Genomic DNA, 22,239 nt, shown 5'->3' on the forward strand with positions numbered 1-22,239 from the left:
GCTTATATGGAAGTTATTGGCATAAAAAGTGTATGGGGACCTGAGTACGGCCCTGGGGGACATGTACCAATGCAAAAAATTTTTTTTTTTTAACCACTTGCCGATCGGCCGCCGCAGATATACTGCGGCAGGCTGGTTTGGCTGCTCCTGGGGGCACACGCCTGCCCCCATTAGAAAGCAGAGATGCCGATCCACGGGGCCGGTGGCCGCAATTGCCATCGAGCACCCACGATCGATCCCCGTGCAGAGAGAACAACGGTCTGCTGTTGAAAAAACACAGCTGTTTTTTCTGGAATGATCACAGAGCGCCTGTGATCCTCCTATTTAGGATCACAGGTCTCTGTGTTGATTCCACAAGTCCCTCCCCCATACAGTTATAAAACACCCCCTAGGCTCACACTTAATCCTTTGATCACCCCTGGGTTAACCCCTTCCCTGCCAGTGTCATTTTTACAGTAACAGTGCATATTTTTAGCAATGATTACTGTAGTTATGTCACTGATCCCCTCAAAAATGTCAGTTAGGGGTCCATCTGTCCGCCGCAATGTCGCAGTACCACAAAAAATCGCAGATTGCTTCCATTACTAGTAAAAAAAAAAAAAATAAATAAAAATTACATAAATCTTTCCACTAGTTTGTGTTTGCGCAAACCAATCAAAATACGCTTATTGGAAAAAATTTTTACCAAAAATATGTAGCAGAATACAAATTGGCCTAAAATGATAAAAAAAATTAGATTTTTTAAGTTTTTTTTTTTTTTGGGAATGTTATATAGCAGAAAGTGAAAAATATTGTTTTTTTTTTAAGAATTGTCGCTCTTTTTTTGTTTATAGCGCAATAAATAAAAATCGCAGAGGTGATCAAATACCACCAAAAAAAATCTCTATTTGTGGGGAAAAGGGCAACAATTTTATTTTGGTACAGCGTCGCACGACCACGCAATTGTCTGTTAAAGTAACGCAGTACCGAATCGCAAAAAATTACCTGGTCATTAAGGGGACAAATCCTTCCGGTTCAGAAGTGGTTAAATTATAATTTTTAAAGGAGCAGTGAAGAAGTCTATTGGAAGACAAAACGTGATCGTAGGCAGGAACTGACAGCTGATTTTACCCTATGACCATCACCTATTAGATGGCGTGAAGCCGGTGGATATCATTTTATGCTGCATATAGCTGGCACGGCTTGCAGTGCTGTTTAATGTAAGTGAGCCAATTTTTTACTTTTCTATAATAAATCTGTATTTACGGAGAGCACTAGTTGGCTTAAGACTTTTGTCTTATATGGCCGAGTAATAGACAAGCACCATATTAACCACTTGCCGACCGCCGCACGACTATTTACGTCGTCGGTCAGCCCCTCACAGGCAGAGCGACGTAGGGCTACGTCGCTAGCCTGTGAGGGTCTAGGGAGTGAGTGTGCGCCGCCGGAGGCGCGCTCCCGATCCCGCATGGTCACGGACCCCCCCCACGCGTGTGCCCGGCGGACCCGATGTCCGCCGGTTACTCGCGATCGTCGTGTGGAGAGGGAGAAAGGCAGGCGGCTAATGTAAACAAGCCGCCTGTCATTCTCCCCTGTGTAGAAACAGTGATCATACGGTTCTACTATGAAGGACCGTTGATCACTGTTCCTACACCTCAAGCCACAGCCAATCACAGTTAGAATCACGCCCCTAGGGACACACATAACCCCTCCCTCTCAAAAAAAAGTTAACCCCTTCACCCCTGCCAGTGTAATTTTACAGTAACAGTGCATATGTATAGCACTGATTAATGTAGAAATGTCACCGGTAACCCCATAAGTGTCAAAAATGTAAGTCAAGGGTCCGATCTGTCCGCCGCAATGTCGCAGTCCCGCAAAAAAAAAAACGCAGATCGCGCCATTACGTGTTAAAAAAAAACAACAAAAATCTTTCCCTTTGTTAGTAAACTTTTGCGCAAACCAATCAAAATACGCTTTTTGCGATTTTTTTTTTTTACCAAACATATGGTAAAAAAAAATTGTCCCAAAATGTTAAAATGTTAAAAAATTTTGATTTTTACTTTTTTTTGGGGGGAATTTCATTAAAAAAAATGTGAAAAATATTGTTATTTTTGCAAAATTGGCGCTGTTTTTTTTGTTTATAGCACAAAAAGTAAAAATCGCACAGGTGATCAAATACCACCAAAAGAAAGCTCTGTTTGTGGGAAAAAAAGGATGTCAAACTTGTTTAGGTACATCGTCGCACGACCGCACAATTGTCCGTTAAAGTCACATTGTGCCAAATCGCAAAATAGGCCCTGGTCAGGAAGGGGGTAAAATCTTCCGGGGCTTAAGTGGTTAAGGAGAGAGTTGGATTCTGAAACACCCAGGGACATCCATTCATCCACACAGAGCTCTATACATCCCCAGGGGGGAACAGCGCACTTTGACTCTCTGGTAAGACAGGTGTCAAAGCTGGAGGTGAGCTGCTAGTGATCACTGGTGGTGGAATATATAAGCACCTGATTTTCAGTTGATCACAGAGGTGGCAAGAACACTTGTTTTTGGGATTCATTTATTTTCACCGGATGGTTTCCCTGTTATATATCCTGTGCATGGTTTGCATATGAATTTGGAGTTTTTATTTTTTGTAAAATATATGAAGGTTATATGTTTTCACATGTTTAGTATTTTTTATATATTGCAATATTGAGATAGAATAGATGATTGCGCTGTACTAATTTAAAACTGGTGATTTTTAAGATGCTTAAAGTGAAACAATAAAAATGAAAAAGTCCTTTAAATATCTAAATGTGCCTAATGTAGCACATCTGTACAATGTATAGATCTTGCTACAGCAATTGTAATTTAAACTTGCTTGCGGCTGTAATGTATTGCTGACTCCTGGCAATACAAATTAAAAAAAATGAAAAAAATATGGTTAGGGTCCCCCCCCCCAGTCCATACCAGGCACTTCGGGTCTGGTTTGGATTTTAAGGGGAACCCCATGCCAAAATTAAAAAAAAATACCAGTGTCGGGTCCCCCCCCCCCCCAAAAAAAAATACATACCAGACCCTTATCCAAGCATGCAGCCTGGCAGGTCAGGAAAGGAGGGGGCTGGGAACAAGTAAGCACCCCCCTCTTGAACCATATCAGGCCACATGCCCTCAACATGGGGGGTGCTTTGGGAGCAAGGGGGGCTCTGCCCCACCACCCCAAAGCACCTTGACCCCATGTTGATGGGGACAAGGGCCTCTTCCTGACCACCCTGGGCAGTGGTTGTGGGGGTTAGTGGGTGGGGGGCTTATTGGAATCTGGAAGCCCCCTTTAACAAGGGGGCCCCCAGATCAATTATTTCACATAGTTTTACATATATATAGACAGAAAAATAAAAGTCAGTCACCGGATATGTAGCACATATGAAGTTTTTTGTGCAAAAAACAGAAAACAAAAAGGAGTAATCAAACCATCCGAGCTTGTTAATGGACATCTGCTCAAGATTAGGGATGATCGAACTTTTCAAAAGTTCGGTTCGGCCAGAACATCCGAACTTCCCGAAAGTTCAGCCCGGATTTCAGAACCCCATTGAAATCAATGGGACCCGAACTTCGGTAATCAAAAAACACTATTTTGAAGCCCTAAAACCCAATAAATGCCCCTAAAAAGTGCATAGGGTTCTGGGTCATGCCCCAGGGACTATTAATCACACAAAGATAAGTTCTTAAAAATTGTCATTTTTGATAGAGAGCCAATTATTGAAAAAAAAAATGGAAAAAAAAAATGTCTTTGGATTTAGTATCTGGGGGGTCTAAAAATTGTACCTGTGAAGTTTCAGCTCTGTAGCATGTCCAGAACCAGAAAAAAAAGTTTGTATTAGGTCACTCCTTTTAAACTAGGAGACGGGGGGGAGGGCTCAGAAGTAGAATCAGTCAGGAGGGAGCAGAGGACTGAAGGCAGCTGTAGGGTCAGCAGCGACAGTAGGTCCACAACGTCAATCGGTAGGTCTGTGCGGGAGAACCTCAAACCGAACAGGAATAAATATAACCACCAATCACGTTTAACTTCCGTAAAATTAAGAGGGGTATATGCTAATGCCAGGAGTCTAGCTAATAAAATAGATGAGTTGGAAATGTTAGTTCATGAAGAGGACATAGACCTTGTGGGAATAGCGGAGACCTGGTTCGACCCCTCACATGACTGGCTGGCAAATATCCAAGGGTATTCGGTGTACCGGAAGGACAGGATAGGAAAAAGAGGGGGAGGGGTATGTCTCTATGTCAAGAACAATGTAAGGGTGATAGAGCGGAGTGACATTACGGAAGGGATGAGTATGGAGTTAGAATCCGTGTGGGTAGAACTCCTTAGGGAAGGAGAAAAGGGAAAAGTAATTGTGGGGGTTTGCTATAGGCCACCTAAACAAGGGGAGGAGGTAGAGCTGGAATTTTTAGCACTGTTGGGTAAAGTGGCAAAGCTAGGATCTGTCATCATATTGGGGGACTTCAATTATCCCGACATTGACTGGGGAGAGGGGACTAAACACTCACAGAAGGCCTGTCTATTCACGGAAACCTTACAGGACAACTTCATGTCACAGTTGGTGGACTCTCCGACTAGAGAAAATGCAGTCCTGGATCTATTGATCACTAATGACCCAGACATAATCTCGGAGGTAGGAGTCCAGGATTACCTGGGCTCTAGCGATCACAGGATGATCACATTTAGTGTAAATAACAATAGAACAAGGCAAGTGGGGAACATAAGAACCCTTAACTTCAGAAGGGCAAACTTTCCAAAATTGTTCTCATTGATGGAAAGGGTAAACTGGGACCAAACCCTGGGATCCCTGACCACAGAGGAAAAATGGGAATGCTTTAGGAACATATTAAGCAAAGGCATCTTGCAGTGCATTCCTATGGGAAATAAATTTAGAAGAGACAAAGCCAAACCTGGATGGCTAAACCGTAGCGTAAAAAACCTTATTAGGGGAAAAAAATTGGCCTTCAGGAAATATAAATCAGAAGGCACAGTATTGGCTTTCGACCAATACAAGGAGGCAAATAAGAAGTGTAAACACGAAATCAAGATGGCTAAAATAGACTTTGAGAGACAAATAGCGGAGGATAGTAAAAAAAACCCAAAGAAATTCTTTAAGTATATCAATAGCAAAAAAACTAGGGCAGAGCATATTGCACGCATAATTAACGATGATGGGAGGATGGTTACAGAGGACACTGAAAAAGCAACCGTGCTGAATGCTTTTTCTCGTCAGTATTTACACAGGAAAAGGAGGGGTACACTGACCATGACTGTTTGGTTAGTAGTAATACACAGGACTTGCCACTATGGCTAACAGAGGGTGAAATCAGGGAAAGGCTGGTTAAACTTAACACAAACAAATCACCAGGCCCGGATGGCGTGCATCCGAGAGTACTCAAGGAACTCAGTAAGGTTATATCCAGACCACTGTTCCTGATCTTTGCGGACAGTATTAGGTCAGGAGAAGTACCAGGAGATTGGAGGAAAGCTAACGTGATTCCGATATTCAAAAACGGTCAGAGGCATGTCCCGGGAAATTATAGGCCTGTCAGTTTGACATCGATAGTATGTAAACTTCTGGAGGGGATGATAAGGGACTATATCGTAGAGTTTGCTAAAGACAACAACATCATCAGCAGTAACCAGCACGGGTTTACAAATGGGCGTTCTTGTCAAACCAATCTATTAGCATTCTACGAGGAGGTGAGCTGTGAGCTAGATAGGGGCAGACCAGTGGATGTGGTGTACCTAGATTTCGCTAAGGCGTTTGATACAGTTCCCCACAAGCGCTTCATTTATAAAATAAGGTCTGCAGGTATCGACAGCAGGGTGTGCTTTTGGATACGGAACTGGCTAAAAGGGTGTGTCCAAAGGGTGGTAATAAACAGCGCATACTCAGACTGGTCTGAGGTAGTAAGCGGGGTGCCCCAGGGCTCAGTCCTGGGACCAACCTTGTTCAATTTATTCATAAACAGCATTGAGGACGGGGTCAGTAGTACAATAGCAGTTTTTGCAGATGACACAAAATTGGGCAGGGCAATAACCACACAGCATGAAGCAGATATCCTACAGAATGACCTGGACAAAATAACGAAGTGGGCAATGACTTGGCAAATGAAGTTTAACGTAGAGAAGTGTAAGGTTTTGCACTTGGGGACTAGAAGCATAAAAACACAATACACGTTAGGAGGGGAACCCTTGGGGGAATCAAAAATGGAGAAGGATCTGGGAGTCTTGGTTGATGATAGATTAGGCAACAGCATGCAATGTCAGGCGTCAGCTGCCAAAGCCAGCAGAATATTAGCATGCATAAAGAAAGGGATGTATTCCAGAGATAAAACTATAATCCTTCCACTTTATAAAACTCTGGTCCGACCGCATCTGGAGTATTCTGTCCAGTTCTGGTCGCCAGTCCTCAGGAGGGATGTGTTGGAGCTGGAGAGAGTCCAGAGAAGGGCAACTAAACTAATTAGGGGATTGGAGGACCTTGATTATGAAGAGCGTCTGCAATCGCTTGATTTATTCTCCCTGGAGAAGAGACGCCTGAGGGGGGACATGATAGCAATTTTTAAATATCTCAATGGGGATCTCAGCTTAGAAAAAAAGCTGTTTAGTCGAAGGGATTGCATGAGGACTCGGGGGCATACAATGCGATTAGAGGAGAAGCGTTTTAACCTCAGGCAACGTGGGGGGTTCTTTACTGTTAGGGCTACAAGATTGTGGAATTCTCTACCACAAGAGGTGGTTTCTGCGGGTAGTATGGTGGCTTTCAAAAGACTATTGGACGTGCATCTCAAGGATCAGAACATTCAGGGGTATGAGAGATGATTACAGCCACACACACCTACACAGGTTGAACTGGATGGACTATTGTCTTTATTCAACCTCACCTACTATGTAACTATGTAACTTATAGAACAGGGATATGGCTCCGCTATTTTCACACCTTGCCGGTTTAGTAGCAGGTGTTTTTTTGGGCATTTCTTGGGGTCTTTTGAGGCAGGCAAAACATCTGAACTTGTGTATAGGGGTATATATACACACATACTTATATGTATATATACACCTAGACATATATAGGTGTGATAGTAGCAGAAATATATGCTTGCGCTAATGAAATAATTAACACTAATATGGCTCCGCTCCTATAACACCTATATGTGTGTATGTGTAAAATACATATAAGTGTGTGTGTATATATACCACTATACACAAGTTCAGATGTTTTGCCTGCCTCCAAAAACCCCAAAAAAATGCCTGCAACGACAGACCTGGGCGTTTTTCTTTTTTTTGGCGCTAGTGTTTTTTTGGGCATTTTTTTGGGCGTCCTTGGAAGCAGGCAAAACATCTGAACTTGTGTATAGGGGTATATATACACACATACTTATATGTATATATACACCTAGACATATATAGGTGTGATAGTAGCAGAAATATATGCTTGCGCTAATGAAATAATTAACACTAATATGGCTCCGCTCCTATAACACCTATATATGTGTAAGTGTAAAAATACATATAAGTATGTGTGTATATATACCCCTATACACAAGTTCAGATGTTTTGCCTGCCTCCAAAAACCCCAAAAAAATGCCTGCAACAACACAACTGGGCGTTTTTCTTTTGGCGCTAGCGTTTTTTTGGGCATTTTTTTGGGCGTCTTTGGAAGCAGGCAAAACATCTGAACTTGTGTATAGGGGTATATATACACACATACTTATATGTATATATACACCTAGACATATATAGGAGTGATAGTAGCAGAAATATATGCTTGCGCTAATGAAATAATTAACACTAATATGGCTCCGCTCCTATCACACCTATATATGTGTAAGTGTAAAAATACATATAAGTATGTGTGTATATACAACCCTATACTCAAGTTCAGATGTTTTGCCTGCTTCCAAAGACGTCTCTGTTGAAGTCACTTGCCGACGAAACGCGTCAGAGCGTGGTCACGCCTACGCCAGACGCCGGACCCGGATGTTCGCTTCAGCTAAGGTACCAAGCGGCGAACAGACAGCACGGGGACCGGCTGCAACACGCAGGTTGACCCTCTACATGCTTACAATGCTTGTCTTTCATTTGTCTTTGTAAGTGCAAATGCTACAGGGGTATGTTTTATTTGGGAAATAAAGAGGTTTCATTTAACAATACTACACTATGAGACCTTATTATTTTTACATGCACTGCCTTTTATCGATTGGCCCCATATGAGATCACCCCACATAACGGTTGCCAGGTTGTCCGAGACCATTCAGGATCTTTTCTGGTGGAGGCCGGTTCCCCTTTCAGGATACAGTGGAGGTCGGATGGTCCATTATCAGCTGGCGAATGGCATGGTGTTTGGGCTTGTATTGACCTTGCATCTGGTGAGTGTATTACCTTAGGGGTGAGCACCGTGGTGAGGTGAAGGGTCCTGTGTGATGATCGCTTAAGGATTCTGACCTGTTTGGACTGTTATCTTTAGAGGTCATTCGGGCACAGTGCATGAACTTTTATTATTGACTGTACTTCCCAGATATTGATTTGTACTCAAGATCTAGCGCTGCTAGTGCGTCATTCTTTTTGCTGTGTGATTATCGTCGCAATTACTTTATGCACCTTGATTTATGTGATTTATTGTTATAGCAGCAGCTTGCATTTTAATGTTATTTATATTTGTCATTTTAATGATATTTATTGATTAAGCGCCGGGTGAGCAGGTTTTGTCAGTCCTCCCTTTGTCTACGTTTTAATCTTGCTCCCTTTTATATAACATATATATAGGTGTGATAGGAGCGGAGCCATATTAGTGTTAATTATTTCATTAGCGCAAGCATATATTTCTGCTACTATCACACCTATATATGTCTAGGTGTATATATACATATAAGTATGTGTGTATTTATACCCCTATACACAAGTTCAGATGTTGTGCCTGCCTCCAAAGACCCCAAAAAATGCCCAAAAAAAAGCCAGCCACAAAAACGCCCAGGTGTGTTTTTGCAGCAGGCGTTTTTTTTGGGCATTTTTTTAGGGTCTTTGGAGGCAGGCAAAACATCTGAACTTGTGTATAGGGGTATAAATACACACATACTTATATGTATTTATACACTTACACATATCTAGGTGTGATAGGAGCGGAGCCATATTAGTGTTAATTGTTTAATTAGCGCAAGCATAGATTTCTGCTACTATCACACCTACATATGTCTAGGTGTATATATATACGTATAATTATGTGTGTATATATACCCATATACACAAGTTCAGATGTTATGCCTGCCTTCAAAGACCCCAAAAAATGCCCAAAAAAAAGCCAGCTACAAAAACGCCCAGGTGTGTTTTTGCAGCAGGCAATTTTTTGGGGGTCTTTGGAGGCAGGCAAAACATCTGAACTTGTGTATAGGGGTATAAATACACACATACTTATATGTATTTATACACTTACACATATATAGGTGTGATAGGAGCAGAGCCATATTGGTGTTAATTATTTAATTAGCGCAAGTATAGATTTCTGCTACTATCACACCTATATATGTCTAGGTGTATATATACATATAATTATGTGTGTATATATACCCCTATACACAAGTTCAGATGTCATGCCTGACTCCAAACTTGTCCTAAAAAAAGCCCTATAAACGCCTGCAGCCAAAAAGCAGGCTGACAGGCGAGAATCCATATCGCTGCTCTGTAAGTGACCTAATAGAAACAAACTTGTTTCTATAGCGGTCACCCTGACATGGAAGGGTTTGGTCACCCTGCCATAGTAGTCAGAGTCAGTTCACCCTACACTACACTACGGTCACCCTGGCACCTAACACTTTCCCTACAGAAACTAAATTTTTGCATCTAACTAAAGTGTAAAAAAGCACCCTAACTACACTAGATATCCCTTTCCTCACACTAATAAATGCTAAATGACACTTTTGAAGCAGAAGTAACAGAACTGCTTCCACTCTCTTCCATGTCCCTGTATTACAATGCTAGGAATTTGCCGGGCTATCTTATATACTGGGGGGCGTATTCACTAATGATTGGCCTGTGGACCCCCTAGTCACTCCAATCACATTCCTAACATTCTCCTGCCCCCTCAATTGGCTTTTACTAATGGTTCTGGTCCAATCACGGGCTTTTAAAGCCCATTTCCTGTCCCATTGCATTTTGGTCGGTTCTGGTTGCCGAATTCCGAACTTTTTCAGCAAAATGTTCGGAATTCGGCCGAACCTCGAACAGCCAATGTTCCGGTCGAACTGATGGTCGACCCGAACCGTTCGATCATCCCTACTCAAGATATCAGTTTAACTACGCTGATATAGAGAACATAGGAAAAGTCCCACCTCAGGCAAACATCACTAAGACTTTTGGTGGGTTTAAATTCATAACAATCTAGCCATCACTAGCTGTGGAGGGGCAAGGCTAGGGTTATCCAGCCAGTTCTGCCAGACCAGGTTGATTTTTTTTGACCGCATTACGAAGGCGATAGGCCAATTGTTCCCTGAGGAGGATAGATTAAACATAGGCAACCCACTGGGCCCAAGCAGGCACAGTAGATGCCAACCAAAATCGGGCAATCAACTTCCTAGCAAGTTATAGTAATCTGGTTACCATGATAAAAAATACCTTTTGGATACATTTCAGCATCGATCGCACCCAAAAGTCACACCAGCGGGGTGAGAGGTATAGGTGCTTGGGCTAGATCAGGACAAGTCCTTTATTAAAAAGAAAAAAAAATAGTGTCCCTCTAAGTAATCCATCATCAATCCCGGCGCCCGCCGGACCCGAAAATAGAAAAATTACAAAAAACGCTTTGCTTCCATTAAGGCTATTTGTCATGTGCCCGCTCCTCAGCTTTGACAGCTCTTATATAGGCAAGGGGTGGGGCCACCCTGTTACGTCACCCAGTGTCACATGACGTCAGAAGAGGCGGTGCCACTGGGTGATGTAGCCGGGTGGCCCCGCCCCTTGCCTATAAAAGAACTGACAAAGCCAAAGAGCGGGCATACAGCGGGTAGCCTCTTAAAAGGTGAAGCGTTTTTTTTATTTTTTCTATTTTATGGGTCCGGTGGGTGTCGTGATTGATGATGGAGTTACATCGAGGGGCACTATTTTTTTTCCTATTTTCTTTTTAATAAAGGACTTATCAAACACTGTTTCCTGTGCTTTTTACTTTTTTACACTTTTTTGGTGAATGGGGACCTGTACGAATTCACATGGGGGGGCAGGATCTGGGGGCTCCTTTGTTAAAGGGGGCTTCCAGATTCTGATAAGCCCCCCACCCACAGACCCCAACAATCCCAGCCCTGGGTTGTTGGAAAGAGGCCCTTGTCCCCATCAACATGGGAACAAGGTGCTTTGGGGGGCAACCCAAAGCACCCTCCCCATGTTGAGGGCAAGCGGCCTGGTATAATTTGCGGGGGGCGTCTCGATCTGGTATGGATTTTGGGGGGAGTCCACGCCATTTAAAAAAAATAAACCACTTAAAACCTTAACCACTTAAATATACAGGGCACTCTTACCCCCTTTCTGCCCAGACCAATTTTCAACTTTCAGCGCTCATTGGCATCTATGGCAAAAATTGGTCAGCTTGACATGGCACTGCTCCCTGTCTTTAACATTGGCGTCTATGGGAAATCTTGGTTAGCTTGACATGGCACGGCTCATGAACCATGAGTGACAGGGACACAAAACTTGGGAAACACAGAGAGAGGACCCAGGACTACAACATATTTTTACATTTTAAAAGTGGGGTATGCCTGTACACTACACTGACTGCACTAAACTGACTGAACACACTATCCACTAACTACATGCCTAATCTCTATTGTCACACACTATACATGGCTGTTGTGTTAACAGCAACCTTATATAATGTGGGGCGTGGACTTAGCCCCTGAGCCATGATTGGCCAAATGCACTCTGCTTTTGGCCAATCATGGCTCTCACAGTACATTGTGCTGTGATTGGCCAAAGCATACAGGTCAGGTGCATGCTTTGGCCAATGATCACCAATCATCAGCAATCAATGCACTGTAAGAGAGGGGCACTCATCGGTGGGCGAACTTCCTGCCGAGCGCCCCATTTGTTCATGTGTTCGAACACACAGCCCATCCCTACTTGAGAAGTATTCTTTCAGTGATATACATAGTCAATCTTGCTGTGTATTGTCTCTGTATAAAACATACAATATTGTACATATGTGTGTACAGTGCTGCCCCCAAAGGAGCCACTTGGTTTTATGGTTCCTCTTTTCTGCCAAGGCTATTTAAACTGCTCGGACCCTACCAACACACCTGGTATAAATTGAAGACCACTCACACCTGTGTACCTTAAGTGTTAGTATAATACCACACTGTATCAGTATTCAGGAAATAGACCACTGACTGCTAAGTGTTAGAAAAAGGAGTTTATTGTAATATTGCAAGTCAAACACAAGGCATAAACCAGTAAGCAGGCAACTGAACACATTTAAAAATGCTGAACTAAATAGGGTGAACACTGGCCTATATTATGGCAAGTAAGTATACTGCAACAATGCTAAACTAAAAACTTTCACCTATGCAAACAGGGTTAAAAGTATCAGCATTAGCTAATCCCCAAAAAATAATTGTGTGTTAAGTGCATTCTGGGCATACGGCCCTTTAGTAGGTAGGTGTACACACTCCTAACAAAGGGTTATCCCTGGAGATGACTACAAGTACCTGGCGCCTAATAGTCAGTATTAGCCGGCTATCGTCGGGGCCCTTTTGTAAGGTGGTGCACACGAAGCTGTCCCTTTAAGAATATACAATGAATAGCTGAGTAAGCAGCAAAGTAAGGTAAGGTCTTTATTGCATAAACTCTGGGCAGTGAGGGATTAACATAAAACTATACAGAGTGCCTAGTGCCTCTCCGGGCTCTCCCATGCAATCAGGGAGTCTGGCACTGAATCAGACCAGAAGTCTCAGTCCTCACGATCAGGCCCTCATGCCCAAGTCTCTCACAAGGCTCAGTCCCAGCAATTCTCACCAATTCTCTCAGAATCAGTCTCTCTGAAGGTGGGCATAGACAGGTAGGAGCAGCAGGTCTGTGCCCCACATTCTACGGCACAAGAGGCTCTCAGTGGCTCAGTCCTCAGCCTCTATGGGCGCAACACACTGCTCTGGTCTCCACCAGGCTTTTTCCAAGAGTAGACTAGCACAGCAACAGGTCCACACACACTGGTTTCCCTGTACTGACTGCCTTAATTTCTCGCACTTTGCCCAGAAAAAGATCTGGTCTCTCCTCCTCTGAGCTGCACAGCCTTATGCCCCTTGTAGTCCACAGCCTATCCATTTGCATTGTACAGTGTTCCACATGGGCTACATTTCCCATAGTCTACTGCAGATGGCAAATCCAGGTGGGAGGGTGGGCAAATACAAAGCTTTCCATACACTGCAGCTGTGAAGGGGGCGAGTGGGGGATCAAGCACACAAACGCTTCAGTGCTGCGTAGCAGCAGGGAAGTGAGGGAAGAGAGCTGGCTGAAGGTCACACAGATCAGTGTTTCTCTCAGTCATCATTACAGCGGCAGGGTAAAGGAGGAGAGCAGGCACAAGCATGCACAGCCCGCTTCTCCAGTCAGCTTTCAGTACATGTGTGATAAGTCCAGTTTCACCATCGCAGATGCCTTTATACTTAAAAAAACAAACTGAGGGTGTAGGCAGGTGTTGGGCTTCGGTTAGGGTTGCCACCTCATCCCTTTTAACCAGGACTCATATTAATTACACAGGTTCTGGGGCTAAAATAATGCAGATAAGGCACTATGTGAGTTTAATTACCACCTTAAACAGCCACAAAATCTGTGTAATTAATATGTGTCCTGGTTTAAAGGGATGAGGTGGCAACCTTAGCTGCAGTATATTTGCCATTTCCTCAGACTGTTAGGAGACCATTGAGGATTAACTTGTCCCCAATTACGGTCTGCAGGTGGACAACTTGAAGGGGGGGATCTGATATTACATGTTGAAATACCATAAAATTTGGGGGTCCATCTTGACACAGAACTTCTTAAATAGCAGAGTCTGCATCATTTGGTGCACCCGCACTGAAGTAGGCTAGGTACACTGATTGGTAGAGAGTAGAAGCAATGATAGGGAGAGGTACCTAACGAGGAGAGAACAAGGAGGTTCCCTTTACAGGGGAGTTCTTCTGTCATCTTCCTTGAACATTCTCCCACCAGCCAGAAGTGCTTCTCAGGCAATCTGTGGTCTTTAGGATTATGTTATATCACTATTATGTTATATCACTATTAAAAATGTTCTTTGCTGATAAAAAAAAGTGTATGTGACCTCCAACATTTGTAATACAATAATATTTATTATTATTATTATTATTATATTTAAGCTTTCTTGTTTTTGTTTTTTTTAAATGAGAAAAAAATGGTATACTTACCTGCTCTGTGCAGTGGTTTTGCACAGAGCAACTCTGATCCTCTTTTTTTCGGGTCCTCAGCCGGTGCTCCTACCCCTTAAACAATGCTCCTAGAGAAAGCCACTTACCCTAGTACCACCGCTGTATGCTCTCCCCCAAGCTGCTGCTTATCTAAGACACATAGAGCTGTGGCTTGGCCCCACCCTTGGCCTGCCCTCTCTCTCCTCATTGGCTCACTGGCGGTGATTGACAGCATTGGGAGCCAATGGGCTCCCACTGCTGTCTCAGCCAATGAGGAGGGAGAGTCCCTATACAGCCAGGGCTAACACGAACATCGCTAGATCGGAGGGGGCTCAGGTAAGGATTGAGGCGGGGGGGGGGGGGGGGGCTGGGATGAGCAGCTGCCTACAGAAGGTTTTTCACCTTCATGCATAGAATGCATGAGGGTAAAAAACTTTCAGCCTTTAGAACCACTTTAACTCCCTTCTTTTGATGATCATCAGATTCTACAATATAAACAATTTTTAAGTCTCCACATGTTGACACCTCCCAAATCATCCATTTTCTAAATAAATTCAAAATGTTTTCTAATTGGACAAGGTGGAGAGGTAGGGTGATGAGGACACACTCTCCAACTCATCCAATCAAAGAATTATTGGCATTTTTTGTGAAAATGAACAGCATTCTCATTTTGAGGCGCTGGCCCAGAAGCTAGTAAAGGTCACTGCAATAGTCTATATAGTGATTTCCAGCTTCTAGAGGGACCCCACAGGTATGGTACGTACATAGTTACATTGGTCTAAGCAAGACCAATGTAACTATGTAAACAATGCAACCTAGGAATTCTTTAAAGCAGAACTTCAACTAAAATGTGAAGTTCCGCTTATCCTTTGCCTCCTCCCTCCACTCAATATTAGAGAACTTTTTTTCCAGGGAGTGGATACCTATTCCTGACAGGTACCTGCTCCCACTTCTGTTAAGCTCACCTAGGCAACTGAAGTTTCTCTTTAATTGAGCCCTTCAACAGTATATAGCGAATCTCACTAATTCAATATTTGATTCAAATTTGTAGATGTATATTTGGGATAAAGTACCCAACAACAGATAGGGAAGTTGAGATTTTCTGGGAAGTTTGTAAGAAGTGTGTAGGTTTGTCCTGTCCCAGGCAGTCGCTTGATTTGTAGAGTAATGGCAGAATGGAGGTGGCAAGCAAAGTTTTAAATAGGCCTTACAGTGTCCCTGATCACCGACGCTACAAGTTTCAGTGTCCCTAATCACCGCCACACCAGTTACAGTGTCCCTGATCACCGCCACACCAGTTACAGTGTCCCTGATCACCGCCACACCAGTTACAGTGTCCATGATCACCGCCTCCCAAGTTACAGTGTCCCTGATCACCCCCTCACCAGTTACAGTGTCCCTGATCATCGTCACACCAGTTACAGTGTCCCTTTCACCGCCACACCAGTTGCACTGTCCCTGATCATCGTCACACCAGTTACACTGTCCCTGATCATTGTCACACCAGTTACAGTATCCCTGACCACCGCTATACCAATTACAGTGTCCCAGATCATCATCACACCAGTTACAGTGTCCATGATCACCGCCTCCCAAGTTACAGTGTCCCTGATCACCCCCTCACCAGTTACAGTGTCGCTGATCACCGCCACACCAGTTAGACTGTCCCTGATCATCGTCACACCAGTTACAGTATCCCTGATCACCGCTATACCAATTACAGTGTCCCTGATCATCGTCACACCAGTTACAGTGTCCCTGATCATCGCCACACCAGTTACAGTGTCCTTAGTCACCGTCACACCAGTTACAGTGTCCCTTATCACCGCAACAGCAGTTACAGTGTCCCTGATCATTGCCACACCAGTTACAGTGTCCATGATCACCGTCACACCAGTTACAGTGTCCCTGATCACCGCCACACCAGATACAGTGTCCCTGATCACCGTCACACCAGTTACAGTGTCCCTGATCACCGCCACACCAGATACAGTGTCCCTGATCACCGTCACACCAGTTACAGTGTCCTTGATCACCCCCACACCAGTTACAGTGTCTCTTATCACCGCCACACCAGTTACAGTGTCCCTGAATAATTCCATACCAGTTACAGTGTTCCTGATCATCGCCTCACCAGTTACAATGTCCTGATCACAACTACACCAGTTAAAATATCCCTGATCACAGCCACACCGATAATATGTTCCTGATTACTGCCACACCAGTTACAGTGTCCCTGATCACTGACACACCAGTTACTGTGTCCCTGATCATCATCACAGCGGTCACTGGGTCACCATAAGGATTTTTTCACATGTGCGATGCTCTCTGAATAGCCCACACAGGCAAACCCATTCACATGACTGGGTCACGATTGGAAAGAAATACAGAGGGTATAATTCCTGCCACAGCTGCGAAGCAAAGCATCTAAGACATGGCATGTTCTAACCCTGGCCTGTTCATGGACCACATTTCTGCCTGTTGCCTGGACTGATCCTTTAAAGGTAGCGCTGTGAACATCAAAAGGAATATTGATATTCCAATAAAACCATAAAATATAATTAAAAGTCTATGAAACATGAAAATCGAAAGCCCATAAACATAAAAACCCAGTGCTGGTCTTCGTGAAAAAGATTGGTGAAAAGCTCTTATTAAGGTTTAGTGGTATCCTCCCTATTCCAAGGACTAGTTTCAAACCACCAAATCAGGTGCAAGTGATCCCACTCCCAATGAATGTCAAACTCACCAGCTAGTATTGCCTTCCGTTTGCATGGTTGGCATCAGGGCCGTCTTTTCCACTGGGCATGCCCGGCGGTTGCCCGGGGGCCCCACTTGCCAAGGGGCCCCACATGGATGGTGGCATGTCCCTGGTCTGGTGGTCTAGGGCCCCCCGTTATATTGTCCGCTGGCCCGGGCCCCCCCCCCCCCTTATTGCTTTCCGCCCGCCGGCGGCAGCCGTGGCTTGAGTCTGCACTGTAGTGCACACTGGTTGCTAAGGCCAGCCCAATTGGCATCTAGCAACCAGTGACGTTAGCAGAGCAGACCCAGGATGCACAGCGCCTCAGCGGAGGACTCGGAGGAGGATCCTCCTCCTTGTCGGTTTGTCCTCCTCTCCTCTGTCTCGACCCGACTGGCTCTGCCTCCACCTCCACCCACCTCCTCCCATGTGCAGCTGAGCAGTTGTAAAGGTAAGGCTGCCACGGCCCACAGCCTGCCAGGCTGAATCTCTCTCATGGCTGGCAATGATGATGATCGAATCGATGACACAAGAGACAGACAACTCTGTCCTGGAGGATATACCTTTCTATATATATTGGTCTCTGTAATATGTATATAGTAAGGTATATATCCTCCAGGTAGTAGTTGTACTCTTTTGTAGTATAGTGTTCCCTGTAATGTGTATATAGTCTATATACACATTACAGGGAACACTATATACTACAAGAGAGTACAACTACTACCTGGAGAATATACCTTACTATATACATATTACAGGGACCAATATATACTACAAGAGAGTACAACTACCTGGAGTATATACCTTACTATATAGATATTACAGGGAATCCTATATACTATAAGAGACTCTTGTAGTATATAGTGTTCCCTGTAATATGTATATAGTAAGGTATATACTCCAGGTAGTTGTACTCTCTTGTAGTATATATTGGTCCCTGTAATATGTATATAGTAAGGTATATCCTCCAGGTAGTAGTTGTACTCTCTTGTAGTATAGTGTTCCCTGTAATGTGTATATAGTCTATATACATATTACAGGGAACACTATATACTACAAGAGAGTACAACTACTACCTGGAGTATATACCTTACTATATACATATTACAGGGACACATATATACTACAAGAGACAACTACCTGGAGGATATACCTTACTATATAAATATTACAGGGAACACTATATACTACAAGAGACTCTTGTAGTATATAGTGTTCCCTGTAATATCTATATAGTAAGGTATATACTCCAGGTAGTTGTACTCTCTTGTAGTATATATTGGTCCCTGTAATATGTATATAGTAAGGTATATACTCCAGGTAGTAGTTGTACTCTCTTGTAGTATGTAGTGTTCCCTGTAATGTGTATTCTCATGGTTGATTGTGTAGGCAGGGGGCCCCAGTGCACTGCATTGCCCAGGGGCCTATAAGGCTCTTAAGATGGCACTGGTTGGCATGATTGTTTGTTAATTAGTGTGACAATTCCAAGACATAAGCCCCGTACACACGCACAGATTGTTGGCCAACTGATTGGCCAACTTTTGCCCAGTGTTGTTTGTTGGTTGAAATGTGCTCTATACTTGCACTGAAGTGATGTCATGTGATGGTTGACTTTCCGTGTGTTTTTTCTTCTCTGAGCATGCCCAGTCTTGCTCATCTGATTTTTGTCTGCCGAAATCTGTACTGACTGAGGAACAATCGGCCGTTCTTTGTTGGCCAACAAAAATTTTATAGCATGCACACCAGATTTTTTTCGTCCGAAAATTCGCAGTTGGTTGTCGGAAGCATCATACTAATGCCCCGTACACACGTGCAGATTGTCGGCCGAAAATGTTCGGCCGCCGAACGATCGGCCGATTTTTGGCTTGTTAGTATGATGCTTCGGCCGAAAATAATCTGTCGTGCAAGCATTAAAATTTTTGTATGCCGACACCAGAACGGCCGATTGTTCGCCAGTCAATACAGAATTCGGCCGACAGACAGCAGATTTGCAAGACTGGGCATGCTCAGAAAAGAAAAAACATAGGGAAAGTTAACCATCACATGACATCACTTCTGCAGTCGGCTGTAGTCGGCGGACAAAATTCTTGTGCAGTCTTTTGCACTTTTCAACAGACACGACAGCCCGGGGACAAAAGACGGCCGATCGTTCGGCCGACGATCTGCACGTGTGTACGGGGCATAACAAGCCTACAATCGGCAGATCGGACGTTGGCCAACAATTTACGGCCAACAATCTGTGCGTGTGTACGGGGCTTTAGTTCAGGGCCCTTCCAACAGCAATGCTGGTTTAACATGCTGGGTCTTGTGTGTCTACTGTCTTGTGTATCTAGAGAAGAAGGTTTTTGTGATCTGATGGGAGAAAACTAAAAGAAAAATGTCTGATTTGTGGTGAACTAGCTTTTTGTGCGGTGTAGTACAGTGGCTGCCAGCACACACAGAGCACAGTTCAAGCACACTGACACAAGGAGGCAGTCTAGGGGATGTGTTTTTGTGGTTTATTGCTGAATAAATTGGAGAGGGTGCAGGGTGGTATGGGATACTCCAGGACCGCTAACAGTAACAGGAGGACACACTTCTCTATGCTCTATTCAAGAACAGATACCCCTGCCACAGCCAGGACCTCCATGAACAACAGCTTGAATCATTAGATTGTCAGGAAGACCCTGCTGTTCTAAAGCCCAGACTATTTATGTGCTCTTCAGCCACCTTCTGGGCACACCTCCCAAGGATTGGCTGCAGCACCATAACAATTGCTGTCCATTTGCGGCCTTGGTCCACTCCCTATGTTGTAGAACAGGGGTCTCTAAACTTTCTAAACAAAGGGCCAGTCCTTCAGACTTTAAAGGGTCCAGATTGTGGCCAGTTGGAGTAGAAAATGCCTTAGATTTTGTGGTCAGTGGGAGTTAAAAAAATTACATAGCACTTGTGGTAAGTAGGAGGAGGAATAGTGTTACATCATTGGTGTCAGTGGCAAGAATTATGCCCCACTGTTGGTGTCAATAGGGGGAATAGTGCTCCAAGGGCCCAATAAAGGCTGATATAGGCCACATCTTGCCCCTGGGCCATAGTGTGGAGACCATTGTTCTAGAACTTTCTAGAAAGCAGGGGATAGCATTCAAACTTGCGCCCTGTGAAATCCAGAACATCCAAATGAAATCAACATCTGCTCTACTGATTACAGAGGAACCAAAAATAACTAAATTTGCCTAATATATTTGCCTAACTAGGAAGGTGCTGCACATGGTTGCCCAAGTTTGTATTTTTTTTTTTAGGACAGGCTCTGCTGTTATACCTTATTTTATTTTAGGTAGCAGACAATTTATTTTGACCATTTGACTAATACCAGGAGGATTGGAATTTTTCCATTGCAGGAAGATAATTTTTCTGTCATAGAAAAATATCAGACGAATCATGGTTTTTTGTAGAGGTGGAATATAAGCTTAAGGTTTAAGCATACCCACTAGTATATCTCTGGTGTTTTGGGATCAGGGAAATTACATTTTGGAGACTAGAAGGTTTTAAACTAGTATGAGATAATATGTCCAAAAAAATAGAAAACATCAGCTGGAGATTGAAAGCAACATCAATGGGGTTATTTACATTTCTGTTGACTCATAAATGAGCAGGTTGGATTACCAGACACTTTTATTTCTGTTCCATGGGCAACAATTTGGCCTCCATACTCCTCCTGACCAATAAGGATGCTGAATGGTCCAGATTATGCAAGGGACAACTGAAGTCATTGTAAAACCATTGGTTCAAGAAAATCAAAGTTGGCCTGCACACAGGACAATGATTGGTAGAGAAAATCTAAAATAACCTTTCTTGGACAAAAACGAGAATACAGTATATGTGGATACTGTTGGAGAATTAAGGTTTACACATAGCTCATTCGTTGGTAGAATACATCTTCTTAATGCTTTTACTAAACACTTCATCTCTAATGCCATAAATAAGAGGGCTGAGAAATCTTGGCAAACACATGAACATCAAAAAATTGACCAGAATCACAAAAAAATAATAATCTCCTTGGTACAATTCTGAAAATGAAGAAGTTAGAGAGAGCAGGCAAAGAAAGAGCTGAACTGCATGAAGAATCAAAGTTCTACCAGCCCTGGAGGCTGAAGACTTCCCAGATCCAGTTTTTCGCGCTATCAGCATAACCTTGATGTAGGTGAAGAGAATGACCAGAGACACAAGAATAAAACTTACAATTAAGGTGGAGAATTGTATGGTGTTTTGGGCTGGTAGGATAAGTAATGATTGTTGCCTGCACAGTAGATTCCGAGAGAAAATTTTCACCTCAACAGAGGAAATGAGGACTATAAAATCAGCTACATTGGGAAGCAACCCAACAAACCACATTGCTGCAATAGCAAAATATGACCTCCGAGCTGTACATACCATGATGTGTCTGAGAGGGAAGCAAATAGCCATGTATCTTTCCAAGGCCATGATGGCCAAGTTGTAGGGAGTGATTCGTAATGTAGCTGTGGCACAGGTCACCAGGATATAACAGATGGGTACAGGAATATATAAGAGGAATCCAAAGCCCAAACACAAGAAGAGCCCAAGGCTGAGGTACACTGTGTCATTGATGAGCATATGAGCAAAAAGGATGTATCGTGCATTTTCCCGGACGTGAGGAGTAGTGAAGTAAACCACTAGAAGAACTAGGATGAAGTAGATGAAGAAACAGAAGCAGAAGACGATGATGACAAAAAAAGCAATCTTTGCATTTTGATATAGTTGATAGTATTGGCTGCTTATGAGGGTCATGTTATGGAAAGTACTGAACATGGTTGGGTTCATCATGAGCGGCTTCTGAAAAAAGTGAAAACAAAAATGACACTTCATAACTAGACAGCTAATCTCAATGCAACCCTTTAGGACTACCTTAACACTTAAAGTATCATTAAACTCACATCATAAAAGCTATTACTAGATGCTGTATTACATGCTGTTCATAACCAAAAATAGAGATGGGTCGAACACCCCCCTGTTCGGTTCTCACCAGAACTCCTGAACAGAGAAAAAGTTCTGACCCGAACGGTGAACCCTATTAAAGTCTATGGGACCCCAACTTGAAAAATCAAAAGTCT

At 43.4% G+C, this 22,239-nt stretch overlaps 1 protein-coding gene across 1 annotated transcript; it reads right to left on the reverse strand.

The window, feature by feature from the left end:
- Positions 1–21,025: 21,025 nt before the first annotated feature.
- Positions 21,026–21,952, reverse strand: LOC309546763 (odorant receptor 131-2-like; the record flags this gene model as incomplete). Its single annotated transcript, XM_082246454.1, has 1 exon — positions 21,026–21,952. The coding sequence occupies one exon, from the start codon at positions 21,950–21,952 to the stop codon at positions 21,026–21,028; it is 927 nt and encodes a 308-aa protein (XP_082102580.1).
- Between the last annotated feature and the right edge of the window lie 287 nt (positions 21,953–22,239).

This window comes from Pelophylax lessonae (assembly GCF_965119305.1).
Source record: "Pelophylax lessonae genome assembly, chromosome: 2".
NCBI classification, from domain to species: Eukaryota; Metazoa; Chordata; class Amphibia; order Anura; family Ranidae; genus Pelophylax; species Pelophylax lessonae.